The 20,317-nt window shown below is 38.0% G+C and overlaps 1 protein-coding gene across 1 annotated transcript in view; it reads left to right on the top strand.

Moving 5' to 3' along the window:
* The first annotated feature begins 546 nt into the window (after positions 1-546).
* Positions 547-20,317, top strand: part of LOC139725215 (hepatocyte nuclear factor 4-gamma-like) — a 59,112-nt gene continuing 39,341 nt past the window's right edge. The window contains exons 1-2 of the mRNA XM_071636305.1: positions 547-993; positions 17,333-17,425. Of these exons, the coding sequence (XP_071492406.1) occupies positions 963-993; positions 17,333-17,425 (124 nt within the window). The 5' untranslated portion in view covers positions 547-962. The remainder of the gene's footprint in view (positions 994-17,332; positions 17,426-20,317) is intronic.

Genomic DNA, 20,317 nt, shown 5'->3' with positions numbered 1-20,317 from the left:
ATGACATTTTTTGTGTCATACAACATGTCTGATCTAAACCCATCTCAGTGATATGAATGTTCAATCACTTCAGATTGCAGTAGCTATATCATTAACTAATTTTGATACTCATGCCACCCAAAATGAAAATGAAATCGCTGAGGAAAATCTAAAACTGTTGTGATGGCAGTATACCTGATATGTGTTGAAAGAAAGATCCATTTTGATCGTTCGGCATTTACAACTGCTTCGATTACGTAATGACGTATCTCAGCAGCTCGAAAAAAAAAAGTCGATGCTCCAGGACGCGTAGTGAAAGTTGATTGGTCAAAACTCTCGTAGGTAGCGCGAAACTTTAGCCGACTACTCGACTTTCAAATAGGGGGCGGGCAACATCAGTGACGAGGATATCTGTGGGGGATTTCCAATGCGGAAGTACGATCGCAGAAAAAAAGAGAAGAGGTAAAATAAAAACGAAAGGTGTCCCTACACATCTATATACGCACACACACACATCACTCAAGTGGAGTGTGTGCGTGCAACGCGATGAATGCTCAGCTAGCTAGCTGAGCTGAGGTCATACATCGAGTCATGTGAACGACATTCTGCGGACGGTCCTATAAATTTAATTGCTCATATATTGACTTTTTAGATCAACGTCCGATATAGAATTGCACAGCGTGACCATGCACAACGTGAAGCGATAATCTACGAACGCAAGACTTGCAACATGACCGGTGAGAGCTCCTACTACCAACGTTTTTAGTAGACGAACACGAGACACGACTGGAGAACATAATTCCCCGCGCATCGATCGAAGTCCAGATTCAGCTACGACACGACGGTAGCCAAACGGCATCTCCTCCGCGCCGAAGTCCACTCTAAAGTCCAAAGATTCGTGCCATCTTTGACCCCAGCAGTTCATCTGCCAGGACAAGAGTTGCTTATTACTTCAATCCAGAGTGCATGAGGAAGTCGTCGGCATGAGTATGAATAAGAGTGAACCTCCAGAAGGTATTCTATCATTTCAAGACATTTTGGTGAATTGGTCGTTTTCTCTAGTCTGCCATTTTCGGGTGTAATAACTGGTAGAGAATAGCCAGAGCTACCAGGGCGAAGCGCTAAAGAGCATGCTATATCGTACGTAAAACACACACAGACACACAAGAGCAGCACACATTATGGGAACGGTACGATCCGGGGGCGGATCCGCAGTATTTTTGGTATCTCACTTTGCTATTCCTCAGGTGGCCAGCCAGCGCCAGTTTGGCTATCGGACACGACTATTTGAAGTGCCATGTGTCAAATACTAACAATAGTCAATGGACACAGTTGAATGTTCAATGTATGGAGAACATAAGTTATATTTTGGTTTGCTCGTGAGGTTGTGGGGTGTTATTTATCCACACCTTTTAGTTTACAGTGTATTTCAATACCAGGCCCTATGCTGAATTTTGAATAACATATTAATACCTTGACCGAAAGATCGGTCTGTATCTGTCCGTCGGGGAATGTTCCGCGGAGACTGCGTCTGGCTTCACGGATCCCCTCCGTATACAGACCGAAGTCAATGATGCCAGCTCCTGTGTGGCAGTAGCACACAGATCAAACGTTACGATAAACCAAATTTCAGACAGCTTTTTTACATTCAAACAAGTTCGACATGACATGACACATTATGCAGCAATATTTGGGGTTAATTTCTCACATTTTGCAATCGAAATACTCACAGTAACGCGGTTATAATGCAGAAATTTTATCCATATCGCAACATCGCCGTTCGCTAGCTGTAGGTCGCCATTTTGAATCTGTAAACCAATCACATGCGAGGTACTTTATTAAGAAAAAAAAACACGTAGAAACTACCTCGCATTAGACGCAATCGAGAAGGGTGAGGTACCTCACCCAATTTTCCATAGAGACAGTGGTTAAGAACATCCACACAGCAATGGGTACTACAACCTTCCGTCTGTCTACGGAGGACGGCGTTAATGGCAAAATACAAAAGAGTCCTCCGGACAGACGGATCTTTCTGTCTAATTAATACCTTGTATCATAGTCGTGCAAGAATGGTTCTCAACAGCTTACAAGTGCACCAATAACCCTAGACAGATTCAAAGTCTGCTAATGTGTATATTGCTGTGATTTATTTCATCTAATTCTTGTTAGATGTGGAGTCGGCTCCATGGCTTCAATTGTACACCAAAGAAGGAAATGAGAATTAGATTAGGGGAATATGATTTGAGTCATAATATTTAGATACATCACAGATTATTAATGAATGAAGTTGCAGCACAATTTGGAACAGAATACATGGGAGTGGTATAGGTAAAATTTAATTGGGTACCAGAGGGGCATATACTGTTTTTGCTAGCATAATATTTCATTTAATAAAGGGAGCATTCATACCAAAGTGGAATAAAAACATCTGACATAGTGTTACTTTTACATAATTTTGCATTAGGAACCTTTAAATTGGAATTTGTGAAGTAATCGGGGACTTTTTTCCTCGAATTCTCAGTACCTTTTTTTTTTCCTTTAATATTGTTGACTGTAGTGGTTAGTCCTTCATATTTGACTTCAGAATCATATTTTTAAAGATTTATAATTGATTACTCGTGGCATACTGGTAGTAAAATAAGTAGTCAATGCTGCACTGCACACTGGCAGTGATTGACGGTCCAGGACCAGTAAAAATCACTGTCGGACCAGTAACTTTTTCAGGAATGGACCGGTATAAAAGGGAAAAATTAGGTACCTACTAGTCCGACAGACAGGTAGACCAGTAGTAAAAATGGGTAAGTGTGCAGCCCTGAAGTAGTAATAGTAGCCGTAGCAAAAGTACAAATTTTAGTACAATAGTTGTGACAATAATAACGATTCGATGCAACACGTGTCTGAAATACAAAGGAATATCATCATTTTCATTGTTACATTATTATGTCAACTATGAATATATGAACTTTCACTTCAGCAAGTTAGATTTTTATGATTATTGGTATTATAATCAAATATTAGGAATACAGTCAAACTCGGATACCTCGAAGTCGTCGGGTTTGAAGAAATTGGTTCGAGGTACGCGTATGTCGAATTTTCTTCGACTTATCCGATTTTGTCGATGTTCAACATGGTATCTGTTACAGTGCCTACCGATTGTTTGTATGCTTGTCAATTGGATTTGAATCGACTTTAATATGAATGAATTGAATGAAAATCGATGTTCTTCTTTCATCAGTGTTTTCTGGTGAACAAAGGAAATGACTTATCACCATAAAAACAAAAAGAAAATACCGGTAGTTATACGTAATCGAGTGCAAGACAGGGTTGCAGAACATGCGTGCTGAATGTACATTGTCGTGTCGGCGTAGGTACCCCCTCGATCACTATTCGTTTTTCCTCCTTTTCTCTCTCTAAGTCATCATCTCTTACACAATATCCAACACAAGAATCAGTCTTAGCTTTGCAAACTATTAAAATTTCGCACAACTATGGGTGTACATGTAGCTCACCAAGACTGTTTAGAGCTACAGGGAGCGACGGCAAAGTCGCACCGCTACGCACCGGTCTTCCATGTGTCTACCAGCGGCACTCACAGTCAGCAGACGATACCGTTTATCATTTCCAAATGTAAAAGCAACAATCAGTTATTTATTTTAGTATCATACGGAGCAGAATATTACTGTTATTCATTTCTAAATTTCCAAGCAAACATCCGACATTCGTTTTACTACCATACGGAGCCCAATATTACTGCTGTCCACTTCCAAAAGTGAAATGAATTATCTGACAATCATTTTATCATCGAATGGAGCTGAATGTTACTGTTATTAATTTCGAAATGTATAATAGCAAATATCCGACATTTATTTTAGCATCGTATGGAGCAGAATGTTACTGCTATTCACTTCCAAATGTAAAAGCAATCATGACTGTGATATTTATTTTGGAATCTTCCGGAGCCGAATGTTCTTGCTATTTACTTTCGAAAGTAAAAGCAAACATCCGACATTTATTTAATCATCGTACGGAGTTGAATGTTATTGTTATTCATTTCCGAACATAAAAGGGATCATTCGACATTCATTTTAGCCTATTCCGGAGCTCAATGTTATCGCTATGTTCTTTTGAACGTAAAAGCAAACATCCGGCATTCATATTATCATCGTACGGAGTTGAATATTATTATTTATTTCCGAACGTCAAAGCAAACATTCGAAATTTATTTTAGCATCTTCCGGAGCCGAATGTTATTGCTATTTACTTTCGAATATAAAAGCAAACATCATACGGAGTTGACTACTATTGTTATTCATTTCCGAACGTCTAAGGGATCGTTCGGCATTTATTTTTTTATCTTTCGGAGTCGAATGTTATCCTTGTTTATTTCCAAACGCAAAATCAAATATCTGACATTAATTTAAGCACCGTACAGAGCTGAATCTTACCGTTATTCATTTCCAAAAGTATAAGCAAACATCCGACATTTATTTTAGTATCGTATGGAGTCAAATATTACTGTTATTCATTTCCAAAATCAAAAGCAATCATCCGACATTCATTGTAGCAACTTTCGGGGCCGATTGTTACCGCTGTTCATCTCCAAAAGTAAAGGCAAACATCCGACTTTTGTTGGTGGCCCGACGTGCGTTTTGGTGGCCTCGGGCCACTGTAAGTGTCGAGCCCTGAATAAGTGCAGCACAGTACATTAAGGATGGGCTACTTGAGAAGTGAGTAATATCGCAAGATCAGATTCCGGCTATGGCTTCTGAGGACAGTGCTATTGCTGTAATCATAAACATTTATCGAAGAGGATTGTCCGCATTAAAAAAAAAAAAAAGCGAAACAATCTTAGGGGGCCTTGACGATTGTGCTAGAAAAGAAAAGAAAAAAAGTACCGAAAACTCAAAAAAGATTCAAGTCAAAACAGGGGTAAAATACATGATGATTTCTTTCTTTTTTTTGGTCTGAAAATCGTAAAGTGTATTATTCCGTTACTTCGAAATTTATCAGAATAAATTGTTGTTAAATCATATCTATACTATTCTTTATTATGCTAGGCCTATACTTCCAGATCATATACCACACTATGCTTCATAGTCGCATTGCTGGAAAAAAAAATATTCAGAGCTTGCGTTCTCGGGGAGAATTAATGAAACAAACTTCGTGAAAGGAAAAAAGTAAAAAAAAAACACTAGCGGGAGATTGATGTTTGGACAGTGGACCTTGATTAATGCCAAAGATATAACTGTCAACACCTAAGCAGGTGCGCCACGACGGTTAAGAAATGTACGCGCACGGCATGACTATCACGATCGCAAATCAAAACAGAGTGGTCAAAGAAAGATGATGGGCAGAGCGTAGTGCTATTGTAAGCACTCCATTTGCACGGCTGCTATATGCATAAACCGTGTACGTGTGTAGGTACAGTAGGTGTTGGGGATGCTATATGCATACCGTGTACGTGTTTAGGTACAGTAGGTGTTGGGGATTTTCCTTGTCAGCTGTGTACCGGGTATTTCTTTGAGCGCGCGATCGTTCAGGGGCTCAGAATATTTACAATCGAGTGTGAAAAGATTTGTGACATGTCTTCGCTGTCCACGCGCGCTTCATCGGAAATGCTGAGTGATGTTTGCAATTTCAATTCGAGCAACATGCTGGGAAAAACAATAAGTTAATTAAGATCGGGACATGAGATTTCCCTTCGAGGTAACCGAATTTCGAGTTATTTTTTTCGAGCTACGCGAATTTTAACACACGAAAACTCCATAGGAACAATCGGGACTTTCATTTTGCACCCGAGGTAAGTGATATTCGGCTTATCCGAGTTCGAGGTATCCGAGGTTGACTGTAGTTTCAATTATGCATGTGGGTTATTTTTTTCCGTAATGAACCAATGAATTTTAGGGTGAAATAGCAATTCAATTCATGTGTTGCTGAAAACTGAAATGATATGATAATATAAAAAAATACGAGTTTTATTAGAATTGGAGATATTGTAAGGAAGTCTTTGGGTGAACTACCAATTCAAATTCACATTTGCTGAAAACTAAAATAATGATGATATCAAACAAAAGTAGGAGTTTTATTGAAATTGGATGTATTGTAAGGAAGCCCTGACTCTTGTATGTAATATTGAAATGAACATCTTCGCAAACACATTAATATTTATGGGAATCACATGATTCCTTAGGTTGCTGGTGTCATGGCTGCAAAAATTCCTTCTTGGTTCATACATGGTGCATAAAAGATTGTTAAATAAGGATTTTTGGCAGTAATTCATGACCACTATATAATGCTAATCCAATCAGAAATGTAATTGCCAAGATATTGAACTTTTTACAAATTATTTCATTTGGTCAATATTATATAGTTATGGTAAATTTGATTTCGAGAAGCCAGAAAAAAAATGATGATAATTTTCATATATCTACTGTATATCACACAATAGTGATTGTTACTAATTCTGAGAAAAAGATGAAACCTAAGTTCTGTAAGTTTAATTCATATTTGATACTGGTTAGACATGGGATTACTATTGTGTTTATTTGATTCTAATATTTTTGTGAAAGTCAGCCTATAAAATTGTCATATCTACTGCATTTCACTTTTGTCATATCTAATGCATTTCACTTTGAGATATATGTATAGGGAGTAGATGGATCCATGATATGTTCGTGACCGGTTTGATACATGTATAATATGGTAATTCTTCTTAGTACAATGTTCTGCCTTTCTCTAATCTCCACCGATCCGCATACTACCTAGATGGCATTGACACACTTTCTCATGCAATGAAACCTCTAAGTAGGAAGGAAGAGGGAGAAATGATTGCTCTAGGGTAACAGGATTTGGGTTCACGCTTCTAATAAACTTTAAAGGTCCTGTTTACCCTTGGGAACAGTGATTTGAAAATGTTCAAGATATCACATTTGTGTAGGTCTGTTGTATCACAAAACATCCTACCATATAAAATGTTTGCAATAAAGCCTAAAATAAAGGGAGATATCAGTATTTTTCTCATTGAACCATATAAGCTGTAGACGGTTTAGTCTGGCAACATTTTTATTATAACTATTGTTCACATTTTGTGTATTTAACAATAACATTGATTATTCGAATTCAAATTTTTACAGTGATTGTTTCTATCCCAAACTCACATTTTGGAACTATTTTAAAGCACTAATGCTGGGTTTTTGTTTCATCTGCAATTGGTAGATTATGCCTTTAAAGGGCCCATGGGACAGGGTAACCATCTGAACAGAAGATCTAAAATATGTAGGCAAAGGTCAGGTTCCAATCAAGTTTCACAGAATTTTGAATTGCCTAAAAATAGGCTTAGGCTTGTACATATATTATGATGTGGTGACTATTGCACCAAATGCCAATGTGACCCTGAGAACTACGCATAAATAGAGCACAGTTTAAAGGCACACTTAAACGACTTTTTCCAGTCTGAAAAATCTTAGCTGCATACTCCTATTTTGCTACCAGAGTCCTTGTTGTAGAAACAAACTCTGTGAAAAAAAGAAAATAAAGGAAATTAAGGCTGGAAATAAAGTAAAGCCCTGATGCTTGAAAGGGGGGGGGGGGAGGAAAAAATGTAAAAAAAATCTGCTGAAAACTGTTATCTAATGGTAGCGAGCCAAAGCAGCTGAGTAAAATGGAGTCTAAAGGGGCTTAGCTTTGAAAAAAAGGGTAATAATTAACAAATATAATGTAACAAAATAATGGTATATTGGCATGGTAATATTTGTTGCTAGATCCCTTCGTAGTGACAGCATAATTCTCAAAACTTTTGTATGTACTGGAGGTTTGTTTTTATTTTATGCATTTAAAAGCACAGGCAGTATTAGTATTATACATGTAGATTGAGTGACTGTAGTGTTCACCAGTGCATGTTGCAGTCTTTGTCTGAAGGAATGAAAGAAATATGATCCAGTGGATTGTTCATCAGCCTCAGTTCGAGGTCCAGAGTGAGCTGTGGTCAGGAGGGGGAATTCCCTGCGGTGACCATATGTTTTGTCCACCTGCACTATACAGTACAAACAACTGACACTGACCATGGGAATCTTACTATCATTGTTTTAGTAAAGTGAATGTGAGCTACTGTAAAAGTGGATATTTTCACGCAAGTAATTTTTCGCGCCCGGCCGGGGTAAATGAATTTCACATGTTCTTAATTCTGCGGGATCAAGACATTTATTACAGGAACGTATGGCATGCAAAAATATTTGCCTGCTTTTATTTTCACGTTAGCTTCTGGTTGCACAAAATAAGGAAAAATTTCTACACTGGCCCCACGAAAATGTCCACTCTTCTTAGTTCTAACAGTATTTGAAAGGCCCTCATGTCTGATTTCAAGCTCAATTCACAGTATGAATAAAGTACAGTCAGACAAACAGGGTTGTAAGGTTTCATGAGAATAAGACCTAAAGTGAGAAAGTTTTTTGGAATCTTAAATTTTCCCACAATTTCCATAATTAGTAGTATTAGCCAACGTGTCACGCTCAAATCGGCAGAGGTGATGTTGTTGCATCATAAATTCCTATTAAAAAATGTACACTCATTTCTTTAGATTTCTTTCTTCGACAGGAAATCAACAAGAATAACATGTATCCTCTGCATTTATATATATATATATATATATATATTTTTTTTTTTTTTTTTTTTTTGTAATAACCTACTAGGGCTGAATTTTAGGGGGAAGAAGTTGCTAAGTCAATGACAAGAAATATGCGTACTCTTGGTATTCCTACTAGACAAAAAAAAAGGTGGAATTGTGGAATAATGACATTATGGGATAATGACATTATCGCCTCATTCAGTTTTCGTGTGAAGCTGAGAATTCGCATATTCTGGGCCTTCACGTACCGGTACTGGTTTCATGTCGGATTTTGATTCTGGCAGAATGTGTTTTGATCTGTTTGTGGAGGAGACATCTTGAACATGGACTGGATTTTGCACTATAAGGGCCAGGTCAGGTCAGAGGCAAATAGCCACGAGGGAAGCACTGCATTTTAGACCACACATGGTTCCCTTTAGCTCACAGTGCTGGTGCCACTTTAAAGTTGATTTTGAGAAGTAGAGTAAAATCAAGTCAAGTGATGTCTAGATGTCCTGATTTTTTTTTTCATATTTGTTTGAGTAGGCCATCTGTTGCTTTTCCACACTATCGAAAATAAAAGTGAATGTCAGGAACTATTTGAAGGCTCAATCACATGATTGAGTGTGCTCGCCAACAGTAGTGTAAATTTTGCTGTAGCCAAGATGCATCTTGAAGTTGTAGGGGGAAAAAAATGTTAGAAACCAGTAGCCCTTCAACGACAACAGCAACAACAAATTTGTGCACAGTGCAAATCTTTACAAGCACAGGCCTGTACAAATTATTAAGTTTGGCAACATTTTTTTTTTCTTCTGCTTTCTCTGAACTGGCACAAATGTATGCTCAAACATTAATTGTCAGTGATGGGGGTGTCGAGGACAGCCCAGATTGGATGGAGAGGAGCGCTCAGAGCAGGTTGCCATGGTAGTTTAAGATTGCAAACAAGAAGAGGAGTTTATGAAGATGAAGCCATCACTGAACTGAGTGGGACCGCTTTAGTAAATCTCGTAGTACTATCTGGAATGCACGTAACATGCTAACTCTGCTAGCTCTTCGAACCCATTCATCTTATGGTATACCTGTGGTTTAATAATAAAGGATAGTTTCACTTCTCTATGTGTTCACTGTGAAATAAGTTTTGCCCCCCCCCCCCACCTCATTCAGGGAAGGACATTGCCTCAAGAACTGGTTTGAAATATTGCTTCCACGTGACCTCTTGGTGGGATTCCAGCAAAACAAAACATGGTTCCTGTGGATCTGTTCCCATACATGTATTATACCTACCCAGGCATCGTGTCAGCTTAAAGAGCATGTCACCATCAGTGTCTTATGGGGTGGCACTGTTGAGAAGATCGTCAGTCTTGATTGCAAGTGACTGAAATGTCTCGGCTGAGAGAAGTCTGTCTCAGTGACATGTGCCATATTTTATGCAAAGAGAACACTTTTGTATTTCAGCAAGATCCTCTCAATGTCAGAAAGCCCATTCTCATTAAGAATATGTTATGTGGCCACGTGGAGTTATCTTATCCGAGATCCTAGTTCATGTGACAAATATTGTCATCTGGTGACATCTTGAGCGACTTTTTGTGCCATTGCTTCAGAGAATTGTAGAATATACTGACCATTACAAGTGCTGATTGAATTGGCTCTTTTTAGGAATGTACTCATCCAGGAAAGAATCTATGTGTTGCACAGCAAACCAATAGAACTTCACTGCTCTCAACATGTAAATTTACAGTGTACCTGGAACAAAATGTATTTGGTGACTGTCAAGTACCCGGTAAACAAAAACTGGTCGACAAGTTCAATTATCTTGCATTTAGGAGAAATGCCATGATTTCAAAAGTTTGGACCTCTTAGCAGTTTTTGCTACATACTAATCTACATGACTGTAGACTTCAGAACAAAAATTGAATATTTAGACCATTTAAAAAAAAATCAACCTTTTAGGTATTGAATCAATAGTGCAGTACATTTTAGTTATGTTTATGAAGGAAAAAAGAAAACAAAAACAAAGTTTGGTCACATTTTGTCACCAAAATCAGTGGTACATAATGTCTTCAGAGGAATAAGTGAAAAGTACATGGCCTTTAAGAAATGTCAATTTAACGAAGAAAATTGAGACACTCAATTTATGTGTTCATTGTTTGATGCCAGGTAATTATGGTGGGAATGAGATGACCATGTTGACTTACTTTCATAGCTCGGATCTCCTGTTAAACATGTTGATATATATATTCGCTCATTAAAGACCTCCCGTTGTGGTATCAAAACTTCCATGGAGGAAATTGATGATTTCGGTTTGAGCATCATCACACGAGTATGGCACGTGATTGTCAAACTTAAAGGTCTTCTCCACCGGAAGTTTTCATTTTTATTTTTTATTGTTTATGTTGACTTATGAATAGTTGCATGACAAGGCCTTGAGATGAGAATCCATTCTTTGATGTCGTTTAATATTGTGGCTAAAAATAAATCAAATATGATTAGTGACCGTGAATTGCTAAAATTGAGGTGAAGTTGCTTTGGACATTTGATAAAACAAATATCAGGCTAAACAGACATTTCATCTTAACAGTGCTTAAAGTGGAGAAGACTGTAAAGTACAGATTATGCTGTAGTCATAGAATGAGTTCAACAAAAAATCAAAATAAGAAAATAGATGAATCGAAAAATAAATACTGAAACATTAAAAAAAGATCTATCCACTGGTTTCCTATTATGAATGCGTTTAAGTCACACTCCTTTTATGTGTTTCTGAAAGAAAATATTCTAAATGCTCACCTTCATTCAATCTCCAGTGGCTTGTGTTATCCAGTGTGTATAAACCAAGGTATCTCTGACCCTTTTTTTTTCTTTGTTTTTTTTTTGTTTTTTTTTGTTTTGTTTTTTTTTTGTTTTTTTTTTTTTTTGGGGGGGGGGATGTTCTATGGCCCCAGCTATTATAGCACTTGCTCATAATAGAACAAGCAGACGTGTCCTGTAATGATCTCATATCATGCAAATACATAATCTTCCCCATTCAAGCCACCTGACTATAATCTGTCAAAGGCCTTTTTGGAGCCAGGTCACTTTTACCATTCTTGTGTATGTATACCAATGCTCCTCATGCACTATGTTTGCCAGGTATTTGCCATTATATTCATTGCTTATTCTTGAATATGATAGCAAATAGTCTGTGGATTGAGATACAGTTGGATATTTCATGTCATTATTTGTATAGTCAGTTCTGTTATGATTGTTATAGTTGTGACTGCTATTACAGTATTACAGTTATCATCATCGTCATCATTATTTTTATTTTTGTTAGAAGTAGTAGTAGTTGTTGTAGTAGTAGTTAGTAGTAGTAGTAGTAGTACATGTAGTAGTAGTAGTAGTTAGATTATTATTGATATAATCATTATTTTGATTAAAAAAAAACCAACAACTTAAAGCAACAAGGCCATTGTTTCATCCTTGCAGTGAAGGTTTTTATCGGGATAGGCCCTACATGTAATTTTCAGTTTTAGTTTCAGTTTGTTACATTTTAATAGTCTTTGTAATCATCAAGAGGTTAATTAATAGGGGAGTCAGGTGTTTTGTGTGGGCTACTCAAATGCTAGGAGGCATACATAGAATAATAGAATGGTATATACTGTATTGCATACAACAAAGTGGTTGTTGTCACCGGTTCAAAGCGACATGGCAGTAGATTGAAGTTGGGGTGAGATTTCCAGCAGATACAAGAGTTTGCTTCCTGACAGGCAGTTGTATTTTGACGGTTAAGGGTTCACGACTCACTTCATATTGACTATACTGGAGCTACTGGTAAGGTCAGGTTTACAATCGGTACAAATGTATCATACAATGTGTATTGCAAGTTATGTGCATTCATGTATGTGTGTGTGTGTGTGTATAAATTCTGTGTGGAAATGTGTAAATTTGTATTGTACTCGTTTACTACCAGGCTCAGTGCAATAGATATGCACAGCGCACACACTATATCTCCTCAGATTAACTCACTCGATGTTAAAAGCAACTTGCTTGTATGCATAGTCTATGGCATTTAGAGACAGCAATCCTGACATACTTAATCACAGACCAATGGCCCCTATCATACTGCCAACACTACTACACATTGTCCAGCTGATCTGTACCAGGAGAGGAAAGATTGATATTCCATGAAGTCATCAAAACAAGACCTCAACTTAAGTAGTAGAAGTACTTACCAAGTGAAAGTTTCCATGAAATCCAAAGGACTAATAGAGAATGTTACTGACCTATTGCATGTATGTATAATGCAGCAATATTGGCAGAACACATGTACACATCAGTGAAAGATTGAGGAAAATCTGACAATCCATTCAGGAGTTATGAATTTTGGTGCTGACATCACCGAAGGAAAAGTATTTTTGTGTATTAAATGACAATGATTCATCATCTCTATTGCTGAAGGTGTATTGGGGATATTCAGTGAACACTTCCTTTTAGAAAAAGGAAGAATATTCGTTCAAACAACTTGAGAGAAATTATATCGCCATCTTTGCCTTTGATTACGTGCTAAAGGTGTAGTTGATGCAAAAACTGTCAAGATCATGTTACCAGGTTAGGAAGTTTGTGGTTCCTTTATGGAATGTGATATTGATTGACACGGCAATAATCAAACACTGTTGTTATATTAGTTTCTTGCATGTTCATCATCATACAAACCTTTAGCAGATCTGTTTGAACTTTGGTTTTATCAGTTTCATTCAAAGCATTATTCCCTTGAGGACCAAGTTCCTCTGATGTGCCTCAAAGATACAAGAAATACTTTATTTACTGTAGAACATGTATATAATAAATCTAGCATAGTACATATATTTCTGTATGATGTTGCAGTGAAGATAGGCCCCACAGTGTGCATGCCCATATGAGCGATCACCCCAGCACCATTATGCATTTTTATATAGGACTCATATATAATGACAGATGTTCAGATGTTATAAATCACTGTTACAAAGCAGAGAAGCCAGCAACCCTCACCTCGATTTAGTGCAATGTTACTGACTTGTTTCTTTGTTTTTCATTGTAATGCCTCTATCCCCCCATCCCCCCCCCCCCCCCCAATGTGCCAGATTTGGGGGGTTTTCTGTTTTTAAGGTAAACTGTCGAGATCATAGCCCATTAAACTCCTGCAAGCAATTTCATTTTCAAGCCATAACATCAACTATTAATGCCCAATAGTAATGAACCAGTAATCCATGATCATGAAGGGAAAGAACAGAAACACAAAATGGATATATTGCTTGGTGGAAAAAGGTCAAGTTTAAAAGTTTAGTACTGCATTTTGGCTCTGAACTTGTCAATTTGAGCCTTTAAAATGTGTGCAGCCAGAAAAGTAAAATAGGAATGTTATGTGATGAGGTCAGTAGAAGTGAATTATTTGAGAAATATTTCCCCTGATGCAGGATGGGATACAGGGAATAATTTTCTTGGTATCGCATCGTAATTTGCTATGCATTTTTACACCACTGCTACACAAACTAACTTTTGTGTAGCAGTTTTCTTACATAGAAGTGTACAAGATATCATTGAAGATATTTTTCATCAGCTGAAATTGTTAATCAAATTTAAGTTTGAAAATCATTCCCTGGGATGAAAGGTCAATCCTGTGGGTCAAAGGTCAAATCAAGGAAGAAGTGTCATTCTTGTGACATGATTGTGTGAGGAGTTGAAGTCAACAAACTTCTTCCTTAGACCCATATATACAAATCATGTCCTTGTACCAACTTCGACAACTGCAAATCTTCATGAAGTAGACCTATTTATCAATTATGCCATGAACATATTGGCACATATTCACAAATATACATGTAGTTCAAATTAAGTCCATGCATTGGGATAAGCATTTTTGTGTGTGTGCATACAATGTAAGTCAGCAAGCATTCATTATTGGATGGCTGCTGGTATATGCAATATGTCATGCGCGTCAACTCGTACGTACATTGATATAGATTTGCATAGTCCCTGAACTAATTCTTAACTGGTTACCGTGGTGAATTCAGATATGTCTTTGAATACTGAAATCGAGATGCGAAAAGTGACACGTCTCTGCTCAGTGACAATTACCATAGGTCTGGTGATTGAAGACTAGCCCAGAATTAGTGAACCTTCATTAGTAACGTACAGTAACCTGGCATTGCATGTATACAAATTATAAATGAGTAACCAGTAAGCATACAGCCATTAAGACCACTCAAATTGCTGTATCTCCAATTGATACCGTGAAGACGGAATAACAATCGTGAGATAATAGCCGACTATCATAAGCCGAGGGCGGAAAATGATTAACTTTGGGGTTATCTAGCTGAGACCAGACGTGATCTTCAAGTACAAACAAGATGGAAATACAGGACACAGATTTTTAAGAAAAAGAATTGACCCAAAAAAAAAAGGAAAAAGAAAAAAGAGAGGAACTGTGAGAAGCCCTCTCTGCTATCTCATAAAGTGGGAGAAGATTCCCCAATTCAAGTGATGGAAATGAAGAGAACCATTAAGGGATAAAATGCCCGGGAGGGGGTTATTGTTTAGATCTTTGGGTTGTTGGTTGTGGTCAAGGTGGTCAGTTCCCTTTCAGGCGGTCAGTTGAAGAATTTTGGGGAATGACCATCAGCTTTATCTCCATGAATTCTTCTTTGGATGGATACAAGGCCATAGTAACTCCTTAAAAATCATATGCAGTATGAAGGTTCTCTCCAGTTGAGTAGGCCCTTGTGAGCTGGTCTATTTGCTGTTAAATATATTGATTCACAATTTGTGGCTTAGCATGTTGAGTGTAGCCCTTTCTCTTACAAAATTACTCAATGTTTCACATTTCATATTCATGTATCATGTTAATTAATATTATCAAGGTTGTGATCAATGGTGGAATTGTATAAACCACATGAGAACAGTCAGGGGGCTTAATCCTCTGTATGCTGTGACTGCTGATTGTGTTGCACACACTGTCTAAAGTTTGAGGCACGACAAGGGTTAACCCGTTGAGGATGGGCTGATTTTGCCACAACGTGCATTTTGCATATAGACACTTGCCTGAGTATACTCAGGACTCACCTTCAACGGGTTAAAGGAGTAATTCTTATTTCTTGTTTATGCAAATAACCAAAGCATTAATAATGTCCTGTATGTACACGCTATCTGAAAATTATATGTCTCTAATCTGATCGAGATCAAGCAAGAATTATATGACAGTGGTTTGAAAAATGACACATTTTGTTCAAGTAAAAGCAAAGTCATCTCCTCCTCAGAAGCGACAATATTAGTTATACTTTCATATTATGTCAACTGGATGATGCAGTTATAGCATAGGCTCACAATCCTTCCATCGCTTTGTAATTAGAAAGATTATACAGTACTAATTCTTTCTTGTGTATTGCAATAATAAAGCTTGAAGAGCTGTTGTGATGTAAACAGGAGAGGAAAACTATATTGTAGGGTGATTTTATACATGTAGACCCTGTTTATAATGGAGTCTATAGGGGAGGTGAATATCAGGTGTGCCTTTTAGCAGTAATTAGAGCAGTCATGATAATGGTCAGACAGCAGCCTATCAAACTTGATTGGCTGCTTATGTGGTGGTAGCAGATAAATATGTACTGGAGTGAGAGCAAGAACATGAGTGTAGGGGGCAGGGGAGGGGAGGGGGATGAGAAAGAAGGTAAATCAGGACTCCACTTGAGTAGAGCAAATTAACTGGAAGAACCAGTTTACATCTGATGTAGGGGCCTACAGAGTGACACATTTACAAATGCATGTGGGACTACCATAACATGTCATAATACTGATGTTGCACCGTGCATAGAAATAACTCTCAGCATGGATGGTTATACAAATTATTCAAAGGGAAGCAGTATACTGAAATATTGTGATAATATCTGTTAATGAAAATTTTGATGTAGAAAGAATTCCTGAGGTAAGCCTCTTGCTTTAACCCATTGGAGACTAGTCCCAAGTATACTCTGCCAGGGGTATATGGGAAATGCGTGCTTTACATTGTAGCAATATCAGCTCATCCTCAATGGGTTAATAAGAGCATACTATAGGTGGTGTTTATTAAAGTGTTTAACGCTTTTTGCCTGCAGAGGAACATGATCTCTTGACAAGAGTTAATGTTGTGGCTCGTAATCTCAGTATTACACTCTTCTACTAGCTCCGATTACATTTTTCGCGTGAACAGAGTTGACCTGCAACCCCTGCAACATGTTCTCTTCTGAGATGATCCCTTACGAGGTCTCTTTATACTTGCTTTTAATTCTCTCTACCAGTAGAGCTGATAAGCACTCAAAGTGTCTGTCTAATCTTTTTTCATACCGGTGTGGATATGAAAAAGAAAAAGAGCAGGCATTTATCACTTGTTTGCTCATTTTCCATAAATTGCAAGTCTGTGGGTCAGCAGGCTTCTGCTTATCGCGCTGAACAGCTGAATAGCGGGTCATGTGACACCCGACGTCACCGTGTCGGAACCGAGCAAGTTCTGAGCAGAGCGTCGGAAGCTACGAGACTCACCGGGTGGAATTTGCTACCTGTAAAAATTCTTCAGACATTGGACATCTGCCTCCTTTTGCGGGTCTGAAGTTCCAGTTCCACGGACCCACTTATCGTGTCTCTCAAAAGATATTGGTCCAAATTCCTCTCCAATTTCCGTCTGTTTATGAATCGAGAAGCACCGGCGTAGGACCTTCATCCCCAGACTTTCACCCTGTGTCGTCTCATTTATGTTTTCCGAAATAGATATGGCCGAGCCTTTTCCGTTTCCAGACGCGGTAAATCAGAAGCCCGTGCCGGCCGCCCTGCTCTGGCAGAACAAGATTATCAACCCACAAGGTAACTATGGAGGACGCTTTTTCATCACCAACACCTCCATCATCTCTCGTCTCCGTCATGGCATCTCCATCTCAGACTTAGCATCAGATTTTCCGTCAACCATCCTCGCATCTCTCTCTTTTCCCTATAAACCGCATCTGCCACAAACTACCATGTCTCCACTTCACTCCACACGCTCTTTCTCTCTCGTTCATCTAGGATGAAATTCTCAAGAAACTTTCATGAAACTGTCAAGAAACTTTCATGAAACTGCAGCCATTTCATGTGAGGTGCATGTGATGAGCATTTTGCTTTGAAGTCCCAAATGCCATGCAGAGGTTGTGTGGAAATGTTTTGCTGCTGTTTCAGGAACTGATGACCATGTCATTACTCAGAGACATGGACCATGTCCATATTGTTGCTGTTGAGGTGTGTCTCTACTGAGAGTTTGTTGTTTCTTTCAAGCTGTAGTCATCATTTCCATGCCAGTATCATCAGATTCGCATAAAAATTATGTGAGAGCTCAAATTTTTGTTAAAATGTTCAATTTGTATTTAATGTAAAAGGTATACTTGCCCTATTTAAGAAATGGAGTAGTCTGTACTCATATTATCATTGATACCCCTAAAGAAAATTATTTGCTAAGGTTTGCCTGCAGTTAAATTCCCTTTTTGTATGAGATGGAGGCTTTCAGAGAAGTATCAATACATGTAGGAAAAGGTACACATTTCATGTGTGAAAATGCTTTGCGAAGATGCATGACTTTCTGCTACCATTTTGTTCAGAATATTTTCGGAGAAACTGACACAGATGAGCTCTAACTGCAGCGAACAGATTCAATGTGACTTTCAAAAGACTTGATATCAAAAGATTTGGGTCTTGTGTATAAGAATGATTTATTCAACAAATAATGTGCCTAAAGTACTGCAGCCACATTTTAGGTATATTGTGATTTTATGATTCCTCAGCCTTGCCAAGAACCACTGATTGTATAGGAACATCCCATAAAGGTTAACTATTTCTTCATCTTGACAACTTCAGCAGTTGAACAAAAGCCGCCATAATATTACGGCCTGTTGTAATGTGTGTGGCACACAAGTACTATAATGGTATTTCCCTGACAGCTATTTGAAATTTCCCCAACTTTAGATGTGCGTATGTTGACACCCATGCATTATTTCACACCTGATTAATGTTCACTTTAATTCTAATTCTGTTGTACCAGTTTTCTGCTCATCAAAGTGACATCTTCAAAGAAGCCCAGACTCTGCATTAACCATGTTTATACTACTGGAAACTATATTGCATACCAGTTACCATCATTAATGTTAATGTATTAGAGTAGCAGGCATAAGAGGGATTAAGGTGTGTAGACTGAATTGAGCCTCTGTACCTTTGACATACTGGTAGTACAGGTGTCAAGGTACGTACAGCATCCTGAGGTTTGTTTGGGTTCAGAGCGTGGTAATAATGTGTACTCTGGTGCAACGGTGACAAAAACAGAATGTGCCACGTCTGGGTCCAGGCAGTTGATTTTTGTACATTCTCCTCTAGTTCTTTTTCTTTTTCCTTCTTTTGAACGAGCTCAAAGGTTAATTACTACCACAATAACAACAATACAAAGGTCAGCTGACTTCCGACATGACACAAGCCCCTTGACTTGCTATTATATGCCTCCCCCGTCTGCGGCAGCGATGTGGACGTTGAACAATGCACCCGATCCTGGGACATTGACCAGTCTCTAATACCACATGGGTACAAAAGTGCACCCGACTTCAAAGGGCAAAAATCCTCTTCTTGATAGAGTAGAAAGAGACATATAAATGTATTGTTTACTGTTCGTGGATCTGTACTTCATCAATCTCAAAGCTGTGGATCTGTACTTCATCAATCTAAAACCCAGGCTGGGCCTAAAACTCTTTGCAGTTAAGGCCCAGCATCAATATTGAAACTGTTACACCATTTCATATCATATTTCCTCTAGATGTCTATCTGTATAAATGGAAAGCTGTTGAGAATGATTTCATCAGATACTAGTCCTGAGCAATCGACAAATACACAATAAACAAGCTGAATGATCTAGCTGTCAAGCATGTTTTAAGTGGTCTATGTATTGGACATTTGTGTTCCATGTATCACTTTTGTGTTTTAAAAGAAAATTTCCATGACAATGGACTTTCTTATAAGAAATTCTTAGAATATTGAACTTATACTGCATATTTCTCTCCCTCCAAGTTACATCTTGCAGTAGTTACTGTCAGATCTTCATTGAAAGTGGAAACTAAAAAGCATAAGTCTGCAATAGCAAGAATAATTGCCACAATGTACTGGAAAAGAATTAATGAATCACATTTCCATTGGCAACAGGTGTTTTAAACAGAGATGGCATTATGTAGCGAAATGGTGTGTATGTATATGTAACACAGTCATTGCTGTGAGTGCCGAAGACTGTCAATCTGGACATATACAATAGGCAAAACCCTGTAAGTCCCAGACACACAATCAATTTGTAATGTAACTGTTGCATTCATATGAAACATCCTTTTCCTTGGTGCTACCATTGTAATTAAGAAAAAACAAACAAAAGGATTATAAATATAGGAAAAGATATTGGACAGTTTGTATCCAGGATACCAGATACTTAGTATAACCCTAGATCATAAAGTCTAGAGGAAAAATTAAGTGCACCTTTCAATGACTTCTTTGATAGGCATATCACAAAAATGTCATGCACAATTCTCTTCTTTTTTTTCACAAAAAGGAATACAGAAAATAATATACAAGGTCTTTGTGGTATATTTTTCAAACAAGATGCAGTGTGTTTTCACTGGTAGTTTGAAGTTCATGGGTAGCTTTCATTTTATGGTGACTGATATTTGGTGCAATCTGGAAGGTGGGGAGGGGGGGGGGGGG

The sequence above is a fragment of the Diadema antillarum genome, unplaced genomic scaffold, assembly GCF_040938485.1.
Source record: "Diadema antillarum isolate AM-2024a unplaced genomic scaffold, OU_Dant_1.0 seq00000024_RagTag, whole genome shotgun sequence".
Classification (NCBI taxonomy): Eukaryota; Metazoa; Echinodermata; class Echinoidea; order Diadematoida; family Diadematidae; genus Diadema; species Diadema antillarum.
Note: the sequence above shows the minus strand (reverse complement) of the source record. Positions and strands in the feature narration are given on the sequence as shown.